Source organism: Sus scrofa, chromosome 12, assembly GCF_000003025.6.
Source record: "Sus scrofa isolate TJ Tabasco breed Duroc chromosome 12, Sscrofa11.1, whole genome shotgun sequence".
NCBI lineage: Eukaryota > Metazoa > Chordata > Mammalia > Artiodactyla > Suidae > Sus > Sus scrofa.
In genome coordinates, this window is record NC_010454.4 from 28,528,473 (window position 1) to 28,547,750 (window position 19,278).

The window sequence follows — 19,278 nt, forward strand, 5'->3', positions numbered from 1 at the left end:
CCCTTCAAATTACTGCTTCTTCTCTGGATTCCAAAGAGGTGAAATTTTCTGTTTGCTCTTTAAGAGTGGAGTCTACTGAGAAATGTTAATCTAAAAGAATGCTTTGGGCTGCAAGTAACAGAAATCCTGACTCAAGTGCCTCCAATAATAAGATGTTTTATTATCTCACTTAAGAAAAAAACGCTTAGTCAGTTCCATGGTTAATTCAATGCTAAAGTGGGCCATAAAAGACCTGGGTTCTTTCCAGCTTCCTGTTCTACATTTTTTAGTGTTGCTTTTTTTCCTGAGTTTGTTCAGCAGACTTACCCTCTCAACCCATGGATAGAACTGTTTATCATATGTTTATATCTATATGAGTATATTTACCAAGGTTTTCCAGAGAAATATGACCAATAGTTTGAGAGCATGTATGTGTGTGTGTGCCTGTGTGTGTGCACACAGAGACAAAAATAATTTTTAAGGAACTGGCTCGCATGACTGTCTGTGGAGACTAAAAAACCTGAAAATTTCAAAGTAGGCCAACAGGCTGGATCCCCAGTTGATATTGTAGCTCAAGGGAAAAAAACGTCTGCAAGCACGATTTCCCTCAGTTTTTGCTTCTTAAGGCCTGCAACTGATTGGATGAGGCTTACCAACATTATATAGAGTAATTTGTTTTACTCAAAGTCTACTAACGCAATTGTTAATCTCATCTAAAAAATATCTTTACAGAAACATCTAGAATATTTGATCAAATATCTGAGTACTATGGACCAGACAAGTTGACACATAGAATTAATCATCATGGGAGTTCTCTAGCGGTACAGTGGGTTAAGGATACAATGTTGTTACTGCAGTGGCTTGGGTCACTGCTGTGGTGTGGATTCATTCCCTGGCTCAGACAACTGTGGGTGAAGCCAAAATATTTTTTAAGTATTAACCATCATGATGTCTAAATCAATCACTGTCTAAAAAGTAACTGATTGTGTATATATTAGCCAAGAGTAATTTCCTGGGGCTAGGGGAATATGGCAGCATGGAGGGTAAACACTCAAACAAAATCGGGGCTCTGGGTGTAAGACTTTAAGGCAGACTATGGTTACGGGTGCTGTTGGATGAAGAGGTAGATTGGAGCAGTAAATAATACAGTATAGTAAACACCAGGATTTACCAAATCCAACCCTTATGGCTTCCTTTACATGTTCTATAAACCAACCCTATGAAAGCCCTGATACTACATTATGGGTTGATGGCTTATATTTCCCTTTAGACTCTGGGTTTATTTATATAAGAATCACATATCATTTAGCTCTTTTTTTCCTTTCTTTTCCTTTTGTTTTCACAGTCACACTGATAGCATATGGAATTTCCTGGGCTAGGGGTTGAATTGGAGCTGCAGCCATGCCAATACTGGATTTGAGCCAAATCAACCTATGCCACAGCTTGCAGGAATGCCGGATCCTGAACCCACTGAGCCAGGGATCAAATCCTCACAGACACAGTGTGGGGTTCTTAACCCACTAAGCCACAATGGGAACTACCCAATTAGCTTTTTAACAACAGTTCCATCCATGGTGCTTAGTATCAGGTGGTTATTCCTTAAGTACTACTGAACTGACCAAAGTGGGGTATTCTAGTGTTAAATCAGCCTTGTTTGCCATAGCGATAGGTGCCATGTACTTCTATCCACCACAAGCTCTGTTGAAGTCACAGATACACAACTGTTACACCAACTGGTAATTATTTCTGGACTCTTATAAAAACTTTTAGGACAGTAAAATTCATCCAAATAATTGAGTCATATGAAGTTCTCTTCTCTTTTATGCATCCATATTCTGAAAAAAAAAAGGCTCAGTGGCAAAGTAAAGAACACTTTTAATCTTACATTCAGTAATGATAATATGAGAAAAATGGACCATTGTCCTAAGCACCAATTCAGATCAAGTGGGTCATCTGGAGTCTGTCAAATGTTAGAGCCTTGGGTCCACTTACTTAATTCACAAATTCTCATGACTCATCTTTTATGAAAGCTGGAATTCCCCAAAATTTAGAGAGTGAGATCATCAGATACTAGTCTTCTTTATCAGGAAGCCATAGGGCTTTAGGACTGTTAAATCCAGAAGATGATGGAGTAACCTCTCCAATGGCCACTGTGTGGAGATCTTTGAACTTACAAATTCAATGAACATGTACTAAACATCTTCCATGTTCTTGTATATTAAGAGACACTCACTTGAATGATTACATTTCCCAATTTACAGTTTTCTGCCTTTCTCAGAGAAGTATCAAATATTCAGTTATGTTGTTACTGATAAAATAATGATAGTAATGCCAAAAGCAACTGATATGTACAGACTCATACCATGAACCACTTTCCTTATCTAATTTAATCATCAAAAAACTTCATCAGGCTGATTTGGTCTTTATCTCCATTCTAACATATGAAAAACCTGAGGCACCAAGAGTTAGTAGGCAACTTGATAACAGTTCTACCAGAAGGAAGCCATAGAGACAGACTGACTTCAAATCCATCTGACTCCATAGTCCATGCCCAGAACTCCACACCCTATTGCTTCCCATGTAGCAGGCTTTGTACATATTATCTCATTTAAAACTGGAAAGTTAAATTCGTTTAAATCAACACATAAAGGAAAAATAAAACTTTTTTCCTGTAGTTGTTTTAGAAATAGAAACCAACTCAATACAGGGCCTTGAGTACATGTAAAGAAATAATGTTGTCAATGGGAGAAGACATTGAAAAACGTTGGAGCAGAAAAGCAAAATTTCTCAGAATATATCCAGTATTATTCAAGAAGATTTCAGTCACTACAGAGGGTATTGCTAATTTATCAAGACATTAAAACCTGGCAGAATGCCCTTTGTCGCTCTAATTAATGATCACAAAACACAAAAATATAATTACAAATGTAAATACTGGGATATATTGAATATTAGAAGCAGATTTCCCAGAAAAAACAAACAAACAAACAAACAAGCCTTCCATCCATTGGATAGGGATATCACATATCTATAACATGCCATATGAACATAGAGGTACCAATTAAGTTATTATAAGAGTATGATCAGAAACCTGATCATTTCTGGGTGAATTAATCAAGCCCAGTTTCTATGCCTACTGGGCCAAGGCCTAAATGTACCACTGTAAATTTATCAAGTTAATAATAACAATTTATGAGACTATTTGGCAGTCAGCTGGCTTTTCTCTGGATCATCCACTCTCCTTCACTGTGCCTGGTTTCCTCCTACTGAAAAACTCCAAGAGTACCTATTTATGTCTCACAATACAAATGAGAAAAGTGATGCCCAGGGGTTTGGCAACTTGCTTAGCTCTGAACAGGTGATGTAATGAACTCTATAGAAAAACCAGAAAAGAAGGCATAGCAGCCAAGAATGAACCAGGTGACCTGGCAACACCGCTCTTCCCCATATCACAAAGTCCACAACTGACAATTGGGGCCCTCTGTTTTCAAGTGCCTGATTTAGAGCCCCATATTGACTCCTTTTGAGAAGTTATTTCCCACTCTCTCACACACAAGCAGTTAAAAATACTTTGAAATCTCACCTGCTTCCCCTTCCCTCCTTCTCTTTAACATTCATGCCCTTTCATGCAGCACTTCAAGACAAGTGCTACAAAGTCTTGAAGCAGCAGAAGGATGAAGACTATGATAAGGATAAGAGTAGGGGGAAAACAAGGACCCTCCACTTTGCCCTGAAACTGAAGTATGCTTCTGGCACTAACGTGTCTTCATTTCTCCTCCATCCCTCTTATTAACTGCATCCTCTCTACCTGCTATTTTTAGCTGGTGTTTGGCTCAATCTGCTAGGTTCTGACCATAACTGCTACTGAAATGACATCAGTGACAGCATGCATCCCAGAAAGCTTCATTGCCACAGTCAGACTCTCCAGACTTCCTGTTTCATTAATATTAAAAAATGGCTCTTTCTCACTTAGCCAAATTTCAGCATAGAGAACTTCAATCCTGACTCCTCCATTGCCCTCTCCAGACAGAACCACCTGTGGATGGAAAGACCTTAAGATGTAAGCTCAGATGGAAAAACATGGTCTTGGTTAAATTACCTCTCATTTAATAAACTTTCTCTTGATGGAGTATTCATGTAACACGTAAGTCAGACTATGGTGCCTTTTGCAATACATTCCATGCCATGTAGCAAATGCAAAATTCGGGAAATAATACTATATTTCATTCAAATTATTTTCTTAAAAATAAGGTAACAAAAATAAATGTGCATTTACCTGGGACAAAGCTTCCCTGGACCACCTCCTTATACGCCCACCAGCCTTCATGGATTTTTGGTGAATTCTGTTGAGCTAAAGGAAAAACAAAGAGAAAGGAAACTAAGAAGATAACCAAGAAGTACTGGGTCTTGGTTGACAAGCAAGAAGAGGGTCTATACATAAAATAATCCTTTTCTAAAAAATGCAACATCAACCTTCTTCCTCTTATTTTCAAGTAGATTATTAATTTGTAAAGAAATTGTTATAGTGTTTTATAAAAAACACTCAGTATATTTCTAATGAAGTTAAACAGACAGTAATTATATATTTAAGTCTATTTAAACTCACCTGTTACTACCTCTGACTCACCTCAGTTCTTTACCCATCCCTTACACACACATGCACACACACATACACACTTCCATATAGGGAAGACCTATCAGTCTGACTGAACTATCGATTCAAGAAACATCATTTAAAAGAAAGAAGGAAAAAGAAGCCCCTGGATGACCGAGTGTTGCAACTGACAAAAGTATCAATGAAAGCCTCTGTTCCATCAAGAAATTTGCCAAACGCTTTGCTCTCTCTTTATCTCCAATAATTGTTTCTTCAATATCTCCATCCATTAAGATGTGGAATTATGTAAGATTTTAGCAGGCAACAAGACAATCAGACCATCTGAATAAAGTCTGTTATAATGATGGAAATGCCAAGTTTTCGTTAGCTTTCTTTGACATGCATTGTAAATGATCCAAATTCGCCCTGTAAAAATCAATCAGCCTGAGTAGGGCCATTTGATGCCCATCAATTATGAAATATGATAGGTACAGGCTAGAGTTGAAGAAAATAAAGGTATTTTATGTAATACATTTTCAAATGCCCTTGTATGCCCAGTCTGGCCTCATACTGTTTGGCAATTTGAAAAGGCAGGCAGGACAGCACATTTAAAAGGCACCTTATTTAAAGTTATTTTATAATATATCTGAGAGCACCAAGAGAAGTACTGCATTTCCATTTTGACATCTCCCAGCAAGATTCTTAATAATCATCTTTTTGTTGTTTATGTCTGATTTCCAGTGAGTGGAAGAAAGCTGATAGAGAATTCCTAAGAGCAAACAGGTGAGCAGAAAGCCATGTTAACTTCCACTGTTTTCTCTGCTTCTCTTTGTCTATGGGCTGGAATTTCTTTTCTTGATGTGTAACCAGCCCCTGGGAAAGACATGTAATCTAATCAAAATTGTGACAATAAAATCTGTCATCAGTGCCAGATGAGGAAACCTGGATAGGAAACCCTATTTCAATTTTATTCTCTTTTTTGGTTGTTATGGTAGTTTGAGAATGTGTAAGTTTCAAAAGAAAACTCGAGTCTTAGGATTTGGAGAGAGAATTCATTTTCTCTTATACAGATGGAGAAACTTAGGCATAGAAAAGGGATAACACTTTAAAAAGTATAGTGCCTTAGAATAGGAGTTAACAAAGTTTTCTCCAAGTGCTCAGATAGTTAATACTTATGCTTTGAAAGCTGTCTGTCCCAACTACTCAACTCTGTCATTGGAGCACAAAAGCAGCCACATGCAATATATAAATGAATGAGTGTGGCTCTGTGCCAAGAAAATTTTATTTACAAACACAGACAGACTTGGCCTGTGGGCTGCAGTTTGCTGATTCTGTTTTAGAGCTAGAAAGAATTATTGTCATCTAATTCTGCTTCCTAATTAAATGTTTTAGGAGTGAGCTACTTTAAAAAGAAAATTCCTGTCATTAACTATAAGACAGAACTAAATAAATCAAATACTTAGGTTCTACGAAAACACAACTGTAGAACACTTCTACATGGAAATCATAGTGGCCTCTCAACTTAGTGGAAAACAAAACTCAAAGAGCAATGACTGAGAGTCCTCTGGTGTGGAGGGAAGGAAATGGTATAATAAAGAACAAAGGAGCCTCACTAAGGTATCCAGCAGGGGAAAGGGGATTATTTAACTACACTCCACCATCAGTCAAAATGCACCAAACTGTAAGCATGCACATTTCAAAAAATGTGCTCCCAAGTCCTGGGCCAGCACAATTGTGCCAGGTGGCAAGGAAAAATGGAGTCAAATATATGGACAATGCACTTAACAGCACATGTGATGCTGTGGTTACTTGGTTTTAATTTGATAGTAGGAGCCCTAACAGTTGTTTTCCAAATAAAATGCTTTTCTCTGCTGGGGGAATCAGTCACAGTAGACTCTTTTATTTAGGTCAATGTGTTTCATTTAAAAGTATAGGGGGAAATACCATACCTGAAGTATATATACCTGAGCCATTCTTTACTTTGTCTCAGGTTGTGAGAGGAGGAAACTCATTTCTATCCCTTCTCCCTATGTGACCCTAATTTATATAAAAACTAGACAGAATATTCAGATCATCAAGGATAGTACTGGCTAACTCGGTGACAAAATGACTGTCCCCATTCCAAACACAGAAGATAGGTATAACCTGGGATCACCTTACACACTGGGACAGAACCAAAAATCTGACATCAAAATTACATTTGCATTGGAAAATAAAGTAAGAAATTGGTGGTGGAGCAGCCGGTATTACTTTCACTCAGAAGGCTTAGAACAAGCTCACAGTTAAAAAGCTCAAAGGTGGCTAGAGTTGAATATCATCAGAAAGTCCCTAACATTTCTGATTCTGAGCCTGATACTCTAGAATCTATGCAGTTTGAATTTGCCACTCATTCTGATCTCATAATCGTTATGAAATTTCTATCCACCTGCTGTTCCCAAGTATGCCATGTTTACTGTTCTTTCCATACCTTTGCTCTATCTTTTTTTAACCCAGAATATTCCCTCTTTATCTACTTATTGACTAATCCTACTCAATTCTCAATTCTCAAAATCTTACCAATTCTCACTCTTTTCAAGAAACTTCTTCAGATCATTTTTCCTCTACTATAACACCTCATCTCCCTGAATTTTAGAACATTAGTGTCCATTCCTTATTTGTTACTTTCGTTAATTCAGCAAACATTTATTGAGTACCTGTGATTGTCAGGCAGTGTTCTAAGCATCAAAAATACAGAATTCCTATTTTCCAAGAACTTACATTCTACTAGAAGGAGACAAAAAAAGCAAACAAATTGAATTAAACTATAAGAAGAATATTAGATAGAAAAAAGTACTCTGCATTATAATTAAAGAAGGTGAGGTAATAGAGAGTGATTGGAAATATACATTAGATTGTGTAACAGTGATGGCCTTTGAGATTTTGACATTTAGCTGAGATTTAAATGACAAAAAAATCCAACCTCATCAAAATCAGTGATGATAATATTTCAGGTGGATTAAAAGATCCTATGAAGCCAGGCAGGAGTGGCTTCTTCCAGAAATGTAAGTGTCCTTATGAGTGAAATATAGCAGATATATGCGGAAAAAAAGTTCAAGAAAGAACTGATAATTTAGGTAGAACCCAGGAGAAAGATGATGGTGGCTTCAACTAGCATAGTGTTGGTGAAAATAGAAAAGGATGGACTCTATATAATTAATGCATATTTTATAAAATGTATACATATATTTATAGTTCCTATATATTTTAGAGGAAGAGTGACTAGGACTTGCTGATGAGTTGAATGAGGAAATTTGAAGACCGTAGATCAAGGACAACTTCCACCATTATTGACCTGAGAGACTAGATGTTCACAGTTACTGAGATGACAAGGAAGAGAGACTGGGGGAGGAGTAGCTTTGAAATGTGAAGTGAAGAGTACTGTTTGAGATGCTAGTGAGCATTTATGGGGAGATGTTAAGTAGGCAGTTGGATATAAAATGAGTTCTGAAGAGAGATTAAAAAAAATATATATATATATATATATCACCCTTCCTCATATAAATGATATTTAAAACCTTGAGTTTTGGAGTTCCTGTCATGGTGCAGTAAAAACAAATCTGACTAGGAACCATAAGGTTGCGGGTTTGATCCTTGGCCTCACTTAGTGGGTTAAGGATCCAGTGTTGCCATGAGCTGTGGTGTAGGTCGCAGATGCAGCTTGATCTGGCGTTGCTGTGGCTGTGGTGTAGGCCAGTGGCTGCAGCTCCGATTAGACCCCTAGTCTGAGAACCTCCATATGCCAAGAGTGTGGCCCTAAAAAAGACAAAGGACAAAAAATAAAAATAGAAGTAAAAATTAAAAAAAAATAAAACCTTGAGTTTAGAAGAGATCTCCGAGAGGAAAATGGAAATATATATACAGAGACCAAAAGGGACACAGAATTGAGTTCTTGGATGTTCAATACTTAGAGACTAAACAGAGGAGGAAAATCCAAAATCAGATTGAGAGATAGAGGCTACTAAAGTTGGAGAAAAAAAGAAACAGGAGAGAAAATAGTAGTCCCATGCCATTCTTTTCTATATTTATTTCCCTCTCTCTCTCTCCATCCCTCCCCACCACACTTATTTTATAATAATTTTAGATTTATAGAAAAATTACAAAGATAGTACAGAGAGTGCCCATATATACTCCAAACCCATCTCCTTTATCATGAACATCCTTCATTACTACATGAACCTAATGTCCTTTTTTCTATTCCAGGGTCTCATCCAAGATCCCACATTTCATTTAACTATCATGTCTCCTTAGTCTTCTCATGGCTGCAACAATTTCTTCATACATTTTAAATTTGTAATGTCCCTACAGCCCTTTCTCCCTAAATAAATTAAAATTATCTCAAGGGTAAATGTTGTGCCTTGTCTACAATAATGTACCATATAATAGTGCAATGGGTAGTGCTTAACGAATATTTTTTTAATAAATCTACGAAGGGAGAAAGACATGTAAAGTGCCGTTTAGAAATGCTATTCACAAGTTTTATAGGAATACCCACCCTTCAGATTCCTCTCCACTTTTTCCCTAAAATAAGTTTAATGATAAATAATTCTTAGATTTTAGGAATTATGTAACTAAAATAATAATAGTAGAACACAAAAGAAAAGGGATTAAAAAGATCAGCCTTAATCTGTATAAATTTAATACTGTAGCCATAATTTTGTTTTCTGCTTCTTTCACCAAGAATTACGTCCTGAGTTGTTTTCACCATTCTCATTTTTAATGTGCACATTACAGTCCTTTTAGTTAACATGCCGCAATTTCCCACTTATTCCCTTCCTATTGGACATTTGATTGTTTGAATTCTGCAACTAACTTTTTCACTTCCAGAGCATCCCTTGCTCTCCCTCTTTTAGACCCTTTCTTTAGCATAGTGTGCCAAAATCAGGGTCAAAGAACAAGGCGTAAGTGTATTTTTTAAGTTACTTCATGAAAAATGTAAAGTAATTTGTACTGCCATAGTTATGTAAGCGGTTATTTTTAAAGCAAAATATTAGACTAACCTCAAGACAAATAAATAATAATATAATAATGCTAGTACGTTTAAAAATAATTTTGACTTCTGACAAATAGGCAGTTAATAAGATCTGTAACTCTTTCAAATGAGTGATTCTCTTCCATCACAAATTCATGAAATGAACAGTTCATCAAAGTCAGAACACATTTTGTATTTCACTATTTTTTACTATTATTTATCATATTGAAATCAGGAATAGATGTATTTTCCATAAATATTATAGATCAATTTTGTAGTAGAGTCTATTCATGTTTTAAAGTGGATGAAACTTCAGATCCCAAAAGTTAAACTCCATGCTCAGATTCACCTAGCCTCCCATAAATCACAGCAATGATGAGAATGCATGTGTTATATTCAGAATACTTGAAAGGTTATAGATATAGTGAATCTACTTTTAAATCACAATTGATAACCTTTTTGAAACTGATAATTTCAAAACTCAACAAGTTAGTCAATTGTGATATTAATCTCATTTCACTTGAAACTTGCAATCATGACTAATAGCTTTGAATGAGACTAAAATCTCTTCATATCTCTTAAGCTTGAACTCAGCAAGGCTAAGTCAAAAAAGGAAAGGAAACAAGAAAAAACGTTGGTGCCTTTTGAGGTACTGTGAAATAAAGGAAAATATACAGCAATCTGTAATTTTTTTTTTTTTTGTCTTTTGTCTTTTTTGTTTTTGTTGTTGTTGTTGTTGCTATTTCTTGGGCCGCTCCGACGGCATATGGAGGTTCCCAGGCTAGGGGTTGAATCGGAGCTGTAGCCACCGGCCTACGCCAGAGCCACAGCAACGCAGGATCTGAGCCGCGTCTGCAACCTACACCACAGCTCACGGCAACGCTGGATCGTTAACCCACTGAGCAAGGGCAGGGACCGAACCCGCAACCTCATGGTTCCTAGTCGGATTCGTTAACCACTGCGCCACGACGGGAACTCCCAGCAATCTGTAATTTAATACCAAACATATTACTAGATTTTATGTCACTTAGAACAAACAATATCCTCTTTCAAATGCTCAAATTAAAAAAAAAACAAAAAAGAAACACAAATAACCTCAATGTCCTTATCTGAAAATTGGGAATAACTGCCTTGAAGGACTAAACATGCTAATTTATATAAGACAATACTGGAGTTCCCTGGTGGCCTAGTGGTTAGGGTTTGGTGATGTCTCTGCAATGGCTCAGGTCACAGCTGTGACTCAGATTCTGTCCCTGCCTAGGAACTTCCACATGCTGTGGGCATGGTTAAAAAAACAAACAAAAAAAAAGATAATACTTTGTGCTCACTACACAACATCCACTACTTTTATTATTTGATGTTAGTAGTGGTGAGTTTGGGGGATGTGGGGTGCAACCAAAAAGCAGAAAGGGAATCTGGCAAAAGATTAAAAAGTAGAAAATTGCTCAGAAAACAAAATCAGAAGCTATGGTAGAATTTTACTTGAAACTGGTTGAAATTAAAAAAAAAAATGGCCTGAAGAATCCCTCCTCTAGATTCTGAGCTAACTCATGGGAGAAAAAAGATAACCCTGCCTGACCCAGGGAGAGTTAGAAAGCCCCTGATGACACTCATGACATTTTCCGCTGAAAGCATAGTTGCCAAGAAACCTGTGGGAACAGAACATGAGACTTGAAAAGAAAAACAACTAATTCAACCTGTGCTACTTGGTAATAAAGCCCAATGCCCAATAACGCTACAGGAAAAGCAGACAAAAATGACTCACTGGAATCAATTAGCATGGTGGGACATAAGGTCAGATGAAACTCTTAGGCAAAGGCCAGATGGTTTTATTAATTAATTTATTTTTTTCATAAACTATCAGTTCAACATCTTTTTGTCCTTTCAGTTTCTGATCTCAGTATTTACTAATCATGCACTACATGACAGATGGTATTACATACTTTATAAGTGGTAGAGACAGGGAATCATGAACACATCTGAGTTGTGCAGATGAGCAATTATTTAAGTAACAAAGACAAAAAAAGAAAAGCTTGAAATTTGAATTATCTGGAGAGTTGTAGCTGCAAAAAAAATTTGTTCATTCTTTCTATCTCTGCTATTATTTCAATGAAGTTGACTCAAAATTTTATATTCCTCCCCTGGATTTTTAGTTCCAGTTTAATCCAACATTTTTAGAAGTCCACTGAGGTATTGCTATTTTCCTGGACTACATGATCACAACAATTGTCTTTTGCCCTTGAGGCGAAGACAGTGTGAATAATCCATTTCCCTCTTCTTTCTTAACAAGAAAGCCTTGGTTTTTAGTAAAACACATTGACTTCTCAGAACAAAGACTGCATTTGCCTATCTCTCTAGCTAGGTATGGATACGTGACCAAATCCTGGCTAATGTGTATAGGACATCCAAGAAATATTAAAGGGAAACTCTATGCCTCCTCTCATCTCCTCCAGGATGTTAGAGCATAGACATGATGGCAAGGGTTCAAGTTGCTATCTTAAAATATAAAGCAAAAGCCTCATTTCCAATAGGCAGAGCTGGAATGCCTATATTTAGAAGAGAGAAATAAACTTTCATTGGTATTTTCAGTCACTCACAGCTGACACTAATCCAAATGATACACATTCACCTCCAATACGCAAGGAATTAAGACATTGGTTCTACTTGCTTTAGCTCTAATCCATTATTTCCTATACATTTATATTACCTAGACAGAGGTCCTCGATAATTATTTAAATGGGCAATTACAGATGCCTAATAACAGGACTCCTTGTCTCCATGCCACCTGCTGCTGTCCTCCCATCTACCCCATTATTAAGATTCCTCTTCCTAAAGCACTGCTTTTCTCATGTATTTCATTACCCCTTCAAAATTATATGATGACTTTCAACCTCTTACAGAAAAATATCCAAACTCATTGATCGACATTCAAGGATTTCCACAATAATGGCTCCCTGTTGGTTACACAATGACAGGCAAGTGAGGCTTTCAATGTTCTGGTAGAATGTGGTTAATCTAACTGTTTTCAAAACTCACTCCAGTTTCCTGTGACTGTCATTTCTCTGTGTTTTCATAGAATTTATTATACACTTCTGCCTTAGTGCATATACTATTTTCTTAAATTATCTTTCATAGATTTGTCATCCTGACAGAACAAGTATCAAATAAATACTTCTTAACTGAAGTAAATTTAAACATTTTTCCACTGACTGACCCTATGTCCTAGTTAGACTAACCTGTCTTCTCTTATTTATGTGTCATTTGCCCGTGCTATTTATTTTTCCTGCAACATCATTTTTCTGCAGCTTATCCAAAGTAATTCAATTCTTCAAGTATCAGCTCAAAAGCCACCTTCTCCTTGAAAACTTCCATATTCTTTACAGCTGGAAGAAAGCTTTATCACCTCTGGAGTAAGTTTCTTACCATTTTATGTACAATTTATTTCATTTCAATCCAATTCAACTTTATTCAATTCAATCAAATCCAATAAAAAAAATAATACTTAAATGTACTCAACGTATTTGACTACTCATTCCAGGTTTCTATTTTAGAGAGGTTCACAGTTCAATGAGAAAGAAAAGGCATCTTTAACATATTTGAGGTTAATGTTTATTCAATATATTAGTTAAGATAATGCTAGTGATGATAATGCTAGTTTACCTGCTATAAAAAGTATACTCTATGTCTCGAAGATGGGAGGTGGGATCAAGATGGCAGAGAAGTAAGACATGGCACTCACCTTCTCCTACAAATATATCAAAAAAAATCTACATGAGAATGATTTGCACAGAACACCTACTGAACACTAGCAGAAGACCTTAAGCCTCAAAAGAAGAGCAAGAAATCCTCCACATAACTGGGTAGAACAAGAGAAAAAGAAAGAAAGAAAGAGAGAGAGAAAGAAAGGAATCAGTATAGGACAAGCACTCCTGAGATGGAGCTGAGAAAGAGCAAAGGAACCCACACCTTGGGAAGCCACCTAATGATGGGGAGATCAGCTGAGATGGAGGGACCTCAGAGCTGCAGAGAAAACCACAGTAGCTGGACTGAGAAGAGAAAAGCAGAGAGAGAGCCAAAATACCATTGGTACCACCACCCCTGGACACACAGCCTGAGATGTTTGGCAGGGGAGCTGGGCACTGAGACTCGGGGTCCAGAGGTCAGTTACAAGGTGAGGACTAGTGTTGGCTGTGGGGAGACAGCCTGAGGGAGCTAGGGAGCAGGGCTGAGAAGTGGAGCATCACAGCCAAAGGGAACCCGAGAGGAGGTCTGGGCCCATAGGAGAAGCAAGGTGCCATTGATTGGGAGCTTAAGAGGAGGAGGGGCAGACTGCCAGAGGGATTTCTTTCTCTGCACACATGAGGACACTCGGAGGGTGGGACTATGGGTAGCAAAGCACTTCTTGTGCCTGTGATGCCCTCACTTGAGCCAGCTAGGGGTAGTGGCACTTCCTGCACTGCCTAAGTGGGATTGAGCTTTTTGTGTGGTCTAGAGGTGTGGGGACAAACCACTGGAGTTATCTCTGACACAAGAGGTAAGCATGGCCCACCACTAGGGGTCCATGACTAGGCACCACTTGTGGACCCAGTCACCTCAGAGTGCAGAACAGAGGAGGGCAAGGAAACCAAGCACCACCCATTGCTGCTCTTACTCCCCTGGGAATGCACACACCCTGCCACTGCCACTGCCAAATGCTCCAGGCACCACCTAAACCTGCCTGAGGGCCACTACCACTTCTCAGTGCCCTGCAATGAGGAGCAATCTGTGCCATCTTCCCACAGGTCCTTGCTATTGTTAAGAGCCCAGAAACCAGGTACTATTAGTCCTATCTACTACCTCCATATCCCTGGAAGAACATGCAGCACCCTATCAATGGGATAACAGCCTGCTCAAACTAAGGTAAGAGCAAATATCCAAACTTCCATGCCAAAAACAAGTAATAAAACCCTACAAAATACACAGGGGCACTCTTGCATATAAGTAGTAGTTGATATCCCTAAACTCACAGAATAAAAAAAAAATGTATAAGCAAAATGAACACACTCAGGAATCATTCCCAGTTAAAAGAACAGGAGAACTCACCTGAAGTAGCAAAAAAATGAAACAGACCTCTGTAGTCTAACAGACACTGAGTTCAAAAGTAAAGAGTAAAGATACTGAAGGAATTAAGGGCAAATATGAAGGAATTAAGAACAGATATAAACAGTAATGCAGATTACTTTGGAAAGGAACTAGAACATATAAGGAGGAACCAAGAAAAATTAGAAAATTCATTTGTAGATATGCAAGCTGAATTGAAGGCACTGAAGAGTAAAATGAATAAGGCAGAAGAATAACTTAGTGACTTAGAAGATAGAATAATGGAAGTTACCCAATCAGGACAGCAGACAGAAAACCAAATTGAAAAAAAACATGAAAGCAATATGAAATATTTGTCGTATAATATAAAGCAGGCCAATCTATGCATAATAGGGATTCCAGATGGAGAAGAAAAAGAAAAGTGGATATAAAATGTATTTGAAGAAATTATGGCTGAAAACTTACTAAATGTAAAGGGTACAGATATCAAGATACAGGAAGCACAGAGGGCCCAAACAAGTTGAACCAAAAGAGCACACACAAAGACATATAATAAAAATGGCAAAAGTTAAAGATAAAGAGAGGATTCTAAAGTCAGCAAGAGAAAAAAAAAAAAGCATTGCTTATAAGGAAATTCCCATAAGGCTACCAGCTGATTTCTCTACAGAAACACTACAAGCCAGAAGAGATTGGAAAGATATATTCAAATTTCTAAAAGGGAAAAACTTGCAGCTTAGAATACTCTACCCTGCAAGAATATCATTTAAAAGAGGATAAATAAAGAATTTCTCCAATGAACAAAAACTGAAAGAGTTCAGCAATACTAAACCCATTCTAAAAGAAATTCTGAAAGGGTTCCTCTAAGTAAAAAAGAAGTAAGAAAAAATAGGATGGAGGAAATCACAATTGGAAAGTCATCATTTAAATAAGAGAGTACACAAAACTAAAAGGAAAAAAATCTATTGTAAAAGTGATGATAAACACAAGGAACAGCAAAAGGATAAACAAGAAGATGCTAAAGGAGGACATAAAATGTGGGGAAGGAAAATAAAATCTAGACTTTTTTTCTGTGTGTTCAAACTTATGATTATAAGGATAAAGCAAGCAGATATAGAAGGGGTTAATATACTTGTAAAACATGTCACCACACAGCAAAACTAAATAATACATTAAAAAAAATTTTGAATAAAGGACACAAGCATAAAATGACAGGAAATCATCCAACCCAAAAAAAAAAAAAAAAAAGAAAGGAACAAAGGAGAAACATGGAATCCACAGAGAAATTAGGTTTAACATGGCAATAAATACATATTTATCAATAATTACCTTAAATGTCAATGGACTGAATGCTCCAATCAAAAGACACAGAGTGGCACACTGGATAAAAAAATAAGAGGCTACAATATGTTGCCTACAAGATATTCAAATTAGAGTAAAGGACACGTGTAAATTGAAAATGAGGGGATAGAAAAGACATTTCATGAGAAAGGAAAAGACAAGAATGCAGGAGTTGCAATACTCATGTCAGACAAAATAGTTTAAAACAAAGGCCATAAAGAAAGAGAAGGAAGGGTACTGTTTAATGATAAAAGGATGCATTCAAGAAGAAGATATTTTCCTTATATATATATATATATATATATATATATATATATATATATATGTTCCTAACATAGGAGCACCCAAATACATACAACCAATACTAACAGACATAAAAGGAGAAATTGATGGGAATACAATAATAGTAGGAGACACTGCACTCACATCAATGGACAGATCCTCTAGATAGAAAATCAATAAGGCAACAGAGCTCCTAAATGGCACAATAGAAAACTTAGACTTAATTAACATTTTCAGGACATTACATCCAAAAAAATTAGAGTATACATTCTTTTCAAGTGCACATGGAACACTCTCAAGGATTGACCACACACTATGTCACAAAACTAATCTCAACAAATTTCAGAGTATAGAAACTATTTCAAGTATCTTCTCTGACAATTAGGTCAGGAAACTAGAAATCAACCACAGGAAAAGAAATGAGAAAAAACTGACCACATGGAGACTAAGAAAAATGCTACTAAAAAAAATGGCTCATTAGGGAAACCAAAATTGAAATAAAAAAATACCTCAAGACAAATGATAAAGAAAACACAACCATTCAGAAGTTCCCATCATAGCTCAGCAGTTAACGAATCTGATTAGCATCTACGAGGACACAGGTCCAATCACTGGCCTTGCTCAGTGGATTAAGGATCTGGGGTTGCTGTGAGCTATGGTGCATGTCACAGATGCAGCTCAGATCCCACATTGCTGTGGCTGTGGCACAGACTGGCAGCTACAGCTCCAATTTGACCTCTAGCCTGGGAACCTCCATATGCTTCTAGTGCGGCCCTAAAAAGCAAAAAAAAAAAAAAAAAAAGACTGCAACCATTCAAAATCACTGGCATGCAGCAAAAGCAGTTCTTAGAAGGAAATTCATAGCAATAAGGGCTTCCTCAAAAAAGAAGACAAATCTCAAATCAAAATTTAACACACCACCTAAAAGAATTAGAAAAAGAAGAACAAACAAAACATGAAGTCAGCAGAAGAAAGAAAATCATAAAGATCAGAGAGGAAATCAATTAAATATAGATTCCAAAAATAGAAAAAAATCAATAAACAAAGAGCTTACTTTAAAGGGTAAACAAAATTGACAAACCTCTGGCCAGATTCACCAAGAAGAGGAGAAAAAGAAACCCAATAAACAAAATAAGAAATGAAAAAGGAAAAATCTCAATGGATACTGCAGAAATATAATAAAACCATAAGAGAATACTATGAGCAATTATACACCAACAAATTTGACAACCTAGAAGAAATGGACAACTGTCTGGAGACATACAGCCTGCCAAAACTAAAGCAAGAAGAAATAGATCAACTGAATAGACTGATTACTAGAAATGAAATGGAATATATAATAATAATGCTCTCTACAAGCAAAATTCCAAGACCAGATTACTTCACAGGTTAATTCTACCAAACATACAAAGAAGAACTTGTACCCATCCTTCTTAAACTTTTCCAAAAGGTTGAAGAAGAAGGAACACTCCCAAAGACATTCTATGAAGCTACCATCCCCCTAATATCAAAACCAAAGATACTACCAAAAAAGAAAATTATAGGCCAATATCTTTGGTGAATATAGATGCCAAAGTTCACAAAAAAATTTTAGCCAACTGAATCCAGCAACATATAAAAAATATCATATACGATGACCAAGTGGGATTTATCCCAAGTTCACAAGAATGATTCAACATACACAAATCAAGCAACATCATATACCACATTACCAAAAGAAAAGTCAAAATACCACAAGTTAATCTTGACAGATGCAGAAAAAGCATTTGACAAAGTCCAACATCCATTCATGATAAATGGGTAGAGGGAACATACATTAACATAATCAAAGCCATTTACAACAAACCCACAGCAAATATAACAGTCAACAGAGAAGGAGCTGAAAGCCTTCCTGCCTAAATCTGGAACAAGACAAGAATGCCCACTCTCACCACTTTTATTTAACATAGTATTGGAAGTCCTGGCCACAGCAGCCAGACAAACAAAAGAAATAAAAGTATCCAAATTGGACAAGAAGAGGGAAAATCATCACTGTATGAAGATGACATGACACCATATATAGAAAACCCTAAGGACTTCACACAAAAACCTCTTGAACTGATCAATGAATTTAGCAAAGTAGAAGGCTACAAGATTAACCTTCATAAACTGGTTGCATTTCTTTATGCTAACAATGAAATATTAGAAAAGGAATATAAAAATACAATACCTTTTAAAATCAGACCCCAAAAAATAAATACCTGACCAAGGTGTTGAATTATATACTGAGAACTGTAAAACATTATTCAAGGAAATTAAAGAGGACTGAAAGAAATGGAAAGATATAACATGCTGCTCGATAGAAGAATTAACATTGTTAAAATGGCCACACTAACGAAAGCAATCTATACATTCAAGGCAATCCCTATCAAATTACCCATGACTTTTTTCACAGAACTAGAACAAACACTCCAAAAATTTATATGGATCCATAAAAGACCCAGAATTGCCAAAGCAATCCTGAGGAATAAAAAACAAGCAGGAGGCATAACTCTCCCAGATTTCAGAGAATATTGCAATGCTACAGTAATCAAGACAGCATGGTACTGGTACAAAAACAGACATATTGAACAATGGAACAGAATAGAGACCTCAGAAATAAACCCAGACACCTATGGTCAATTAAACTTTGACAAAGGAGGCAAGAATATAAAATGGGAACTTCAGTTAAGTGGTGCTGGGAAAATTGGACAGCTGTATGCAAGTCAATGAAACTAGAACATAACCTCACACCATGCACAAAAATAAACTCAAATGGCTTAAAGACTTAAACATAAGACAAGACACCATCAAACTCCTAGAAGAGAATAGGAAAAACATTATATGACATCAACTGTACAAATGCTTTCTTAGGCCAGTCTCCCAAATCAATAGAAATAAAAACAAAAATAAACCAAAATACAATGGGACCTAATCAAATTTATAAGCTTTTACACATTAAAGGAAACCATAAAAAAAA

General features: G+C 36.6%; 1 protein-coding gene across 4 annotated transcripts in view; it reads right to left on the minus strand.

Moving 5' to 3' along the window:
- Positions 1–19,278, minus strand: part of CA10 (carbonic anhydrase 10) — a 639,702-nt gene that overhangs the window by 549,152 nt on the left and 71,272 nt on the right. For all 4 annotated transcript variants that reach the window (XM_021067239.1, XM_021067240.1, XM_021067242.1 and 1 more), the window contains one exon: positions 4,256–4,330. In XM_021067239.1, coding sequence (XP_020922898.1) covers positions 4,256–4,330 — 75 coding nt within the window. The remainder of the gene's footprint in view (positions 1–4,255; positions 4,331–19,278) is intronic.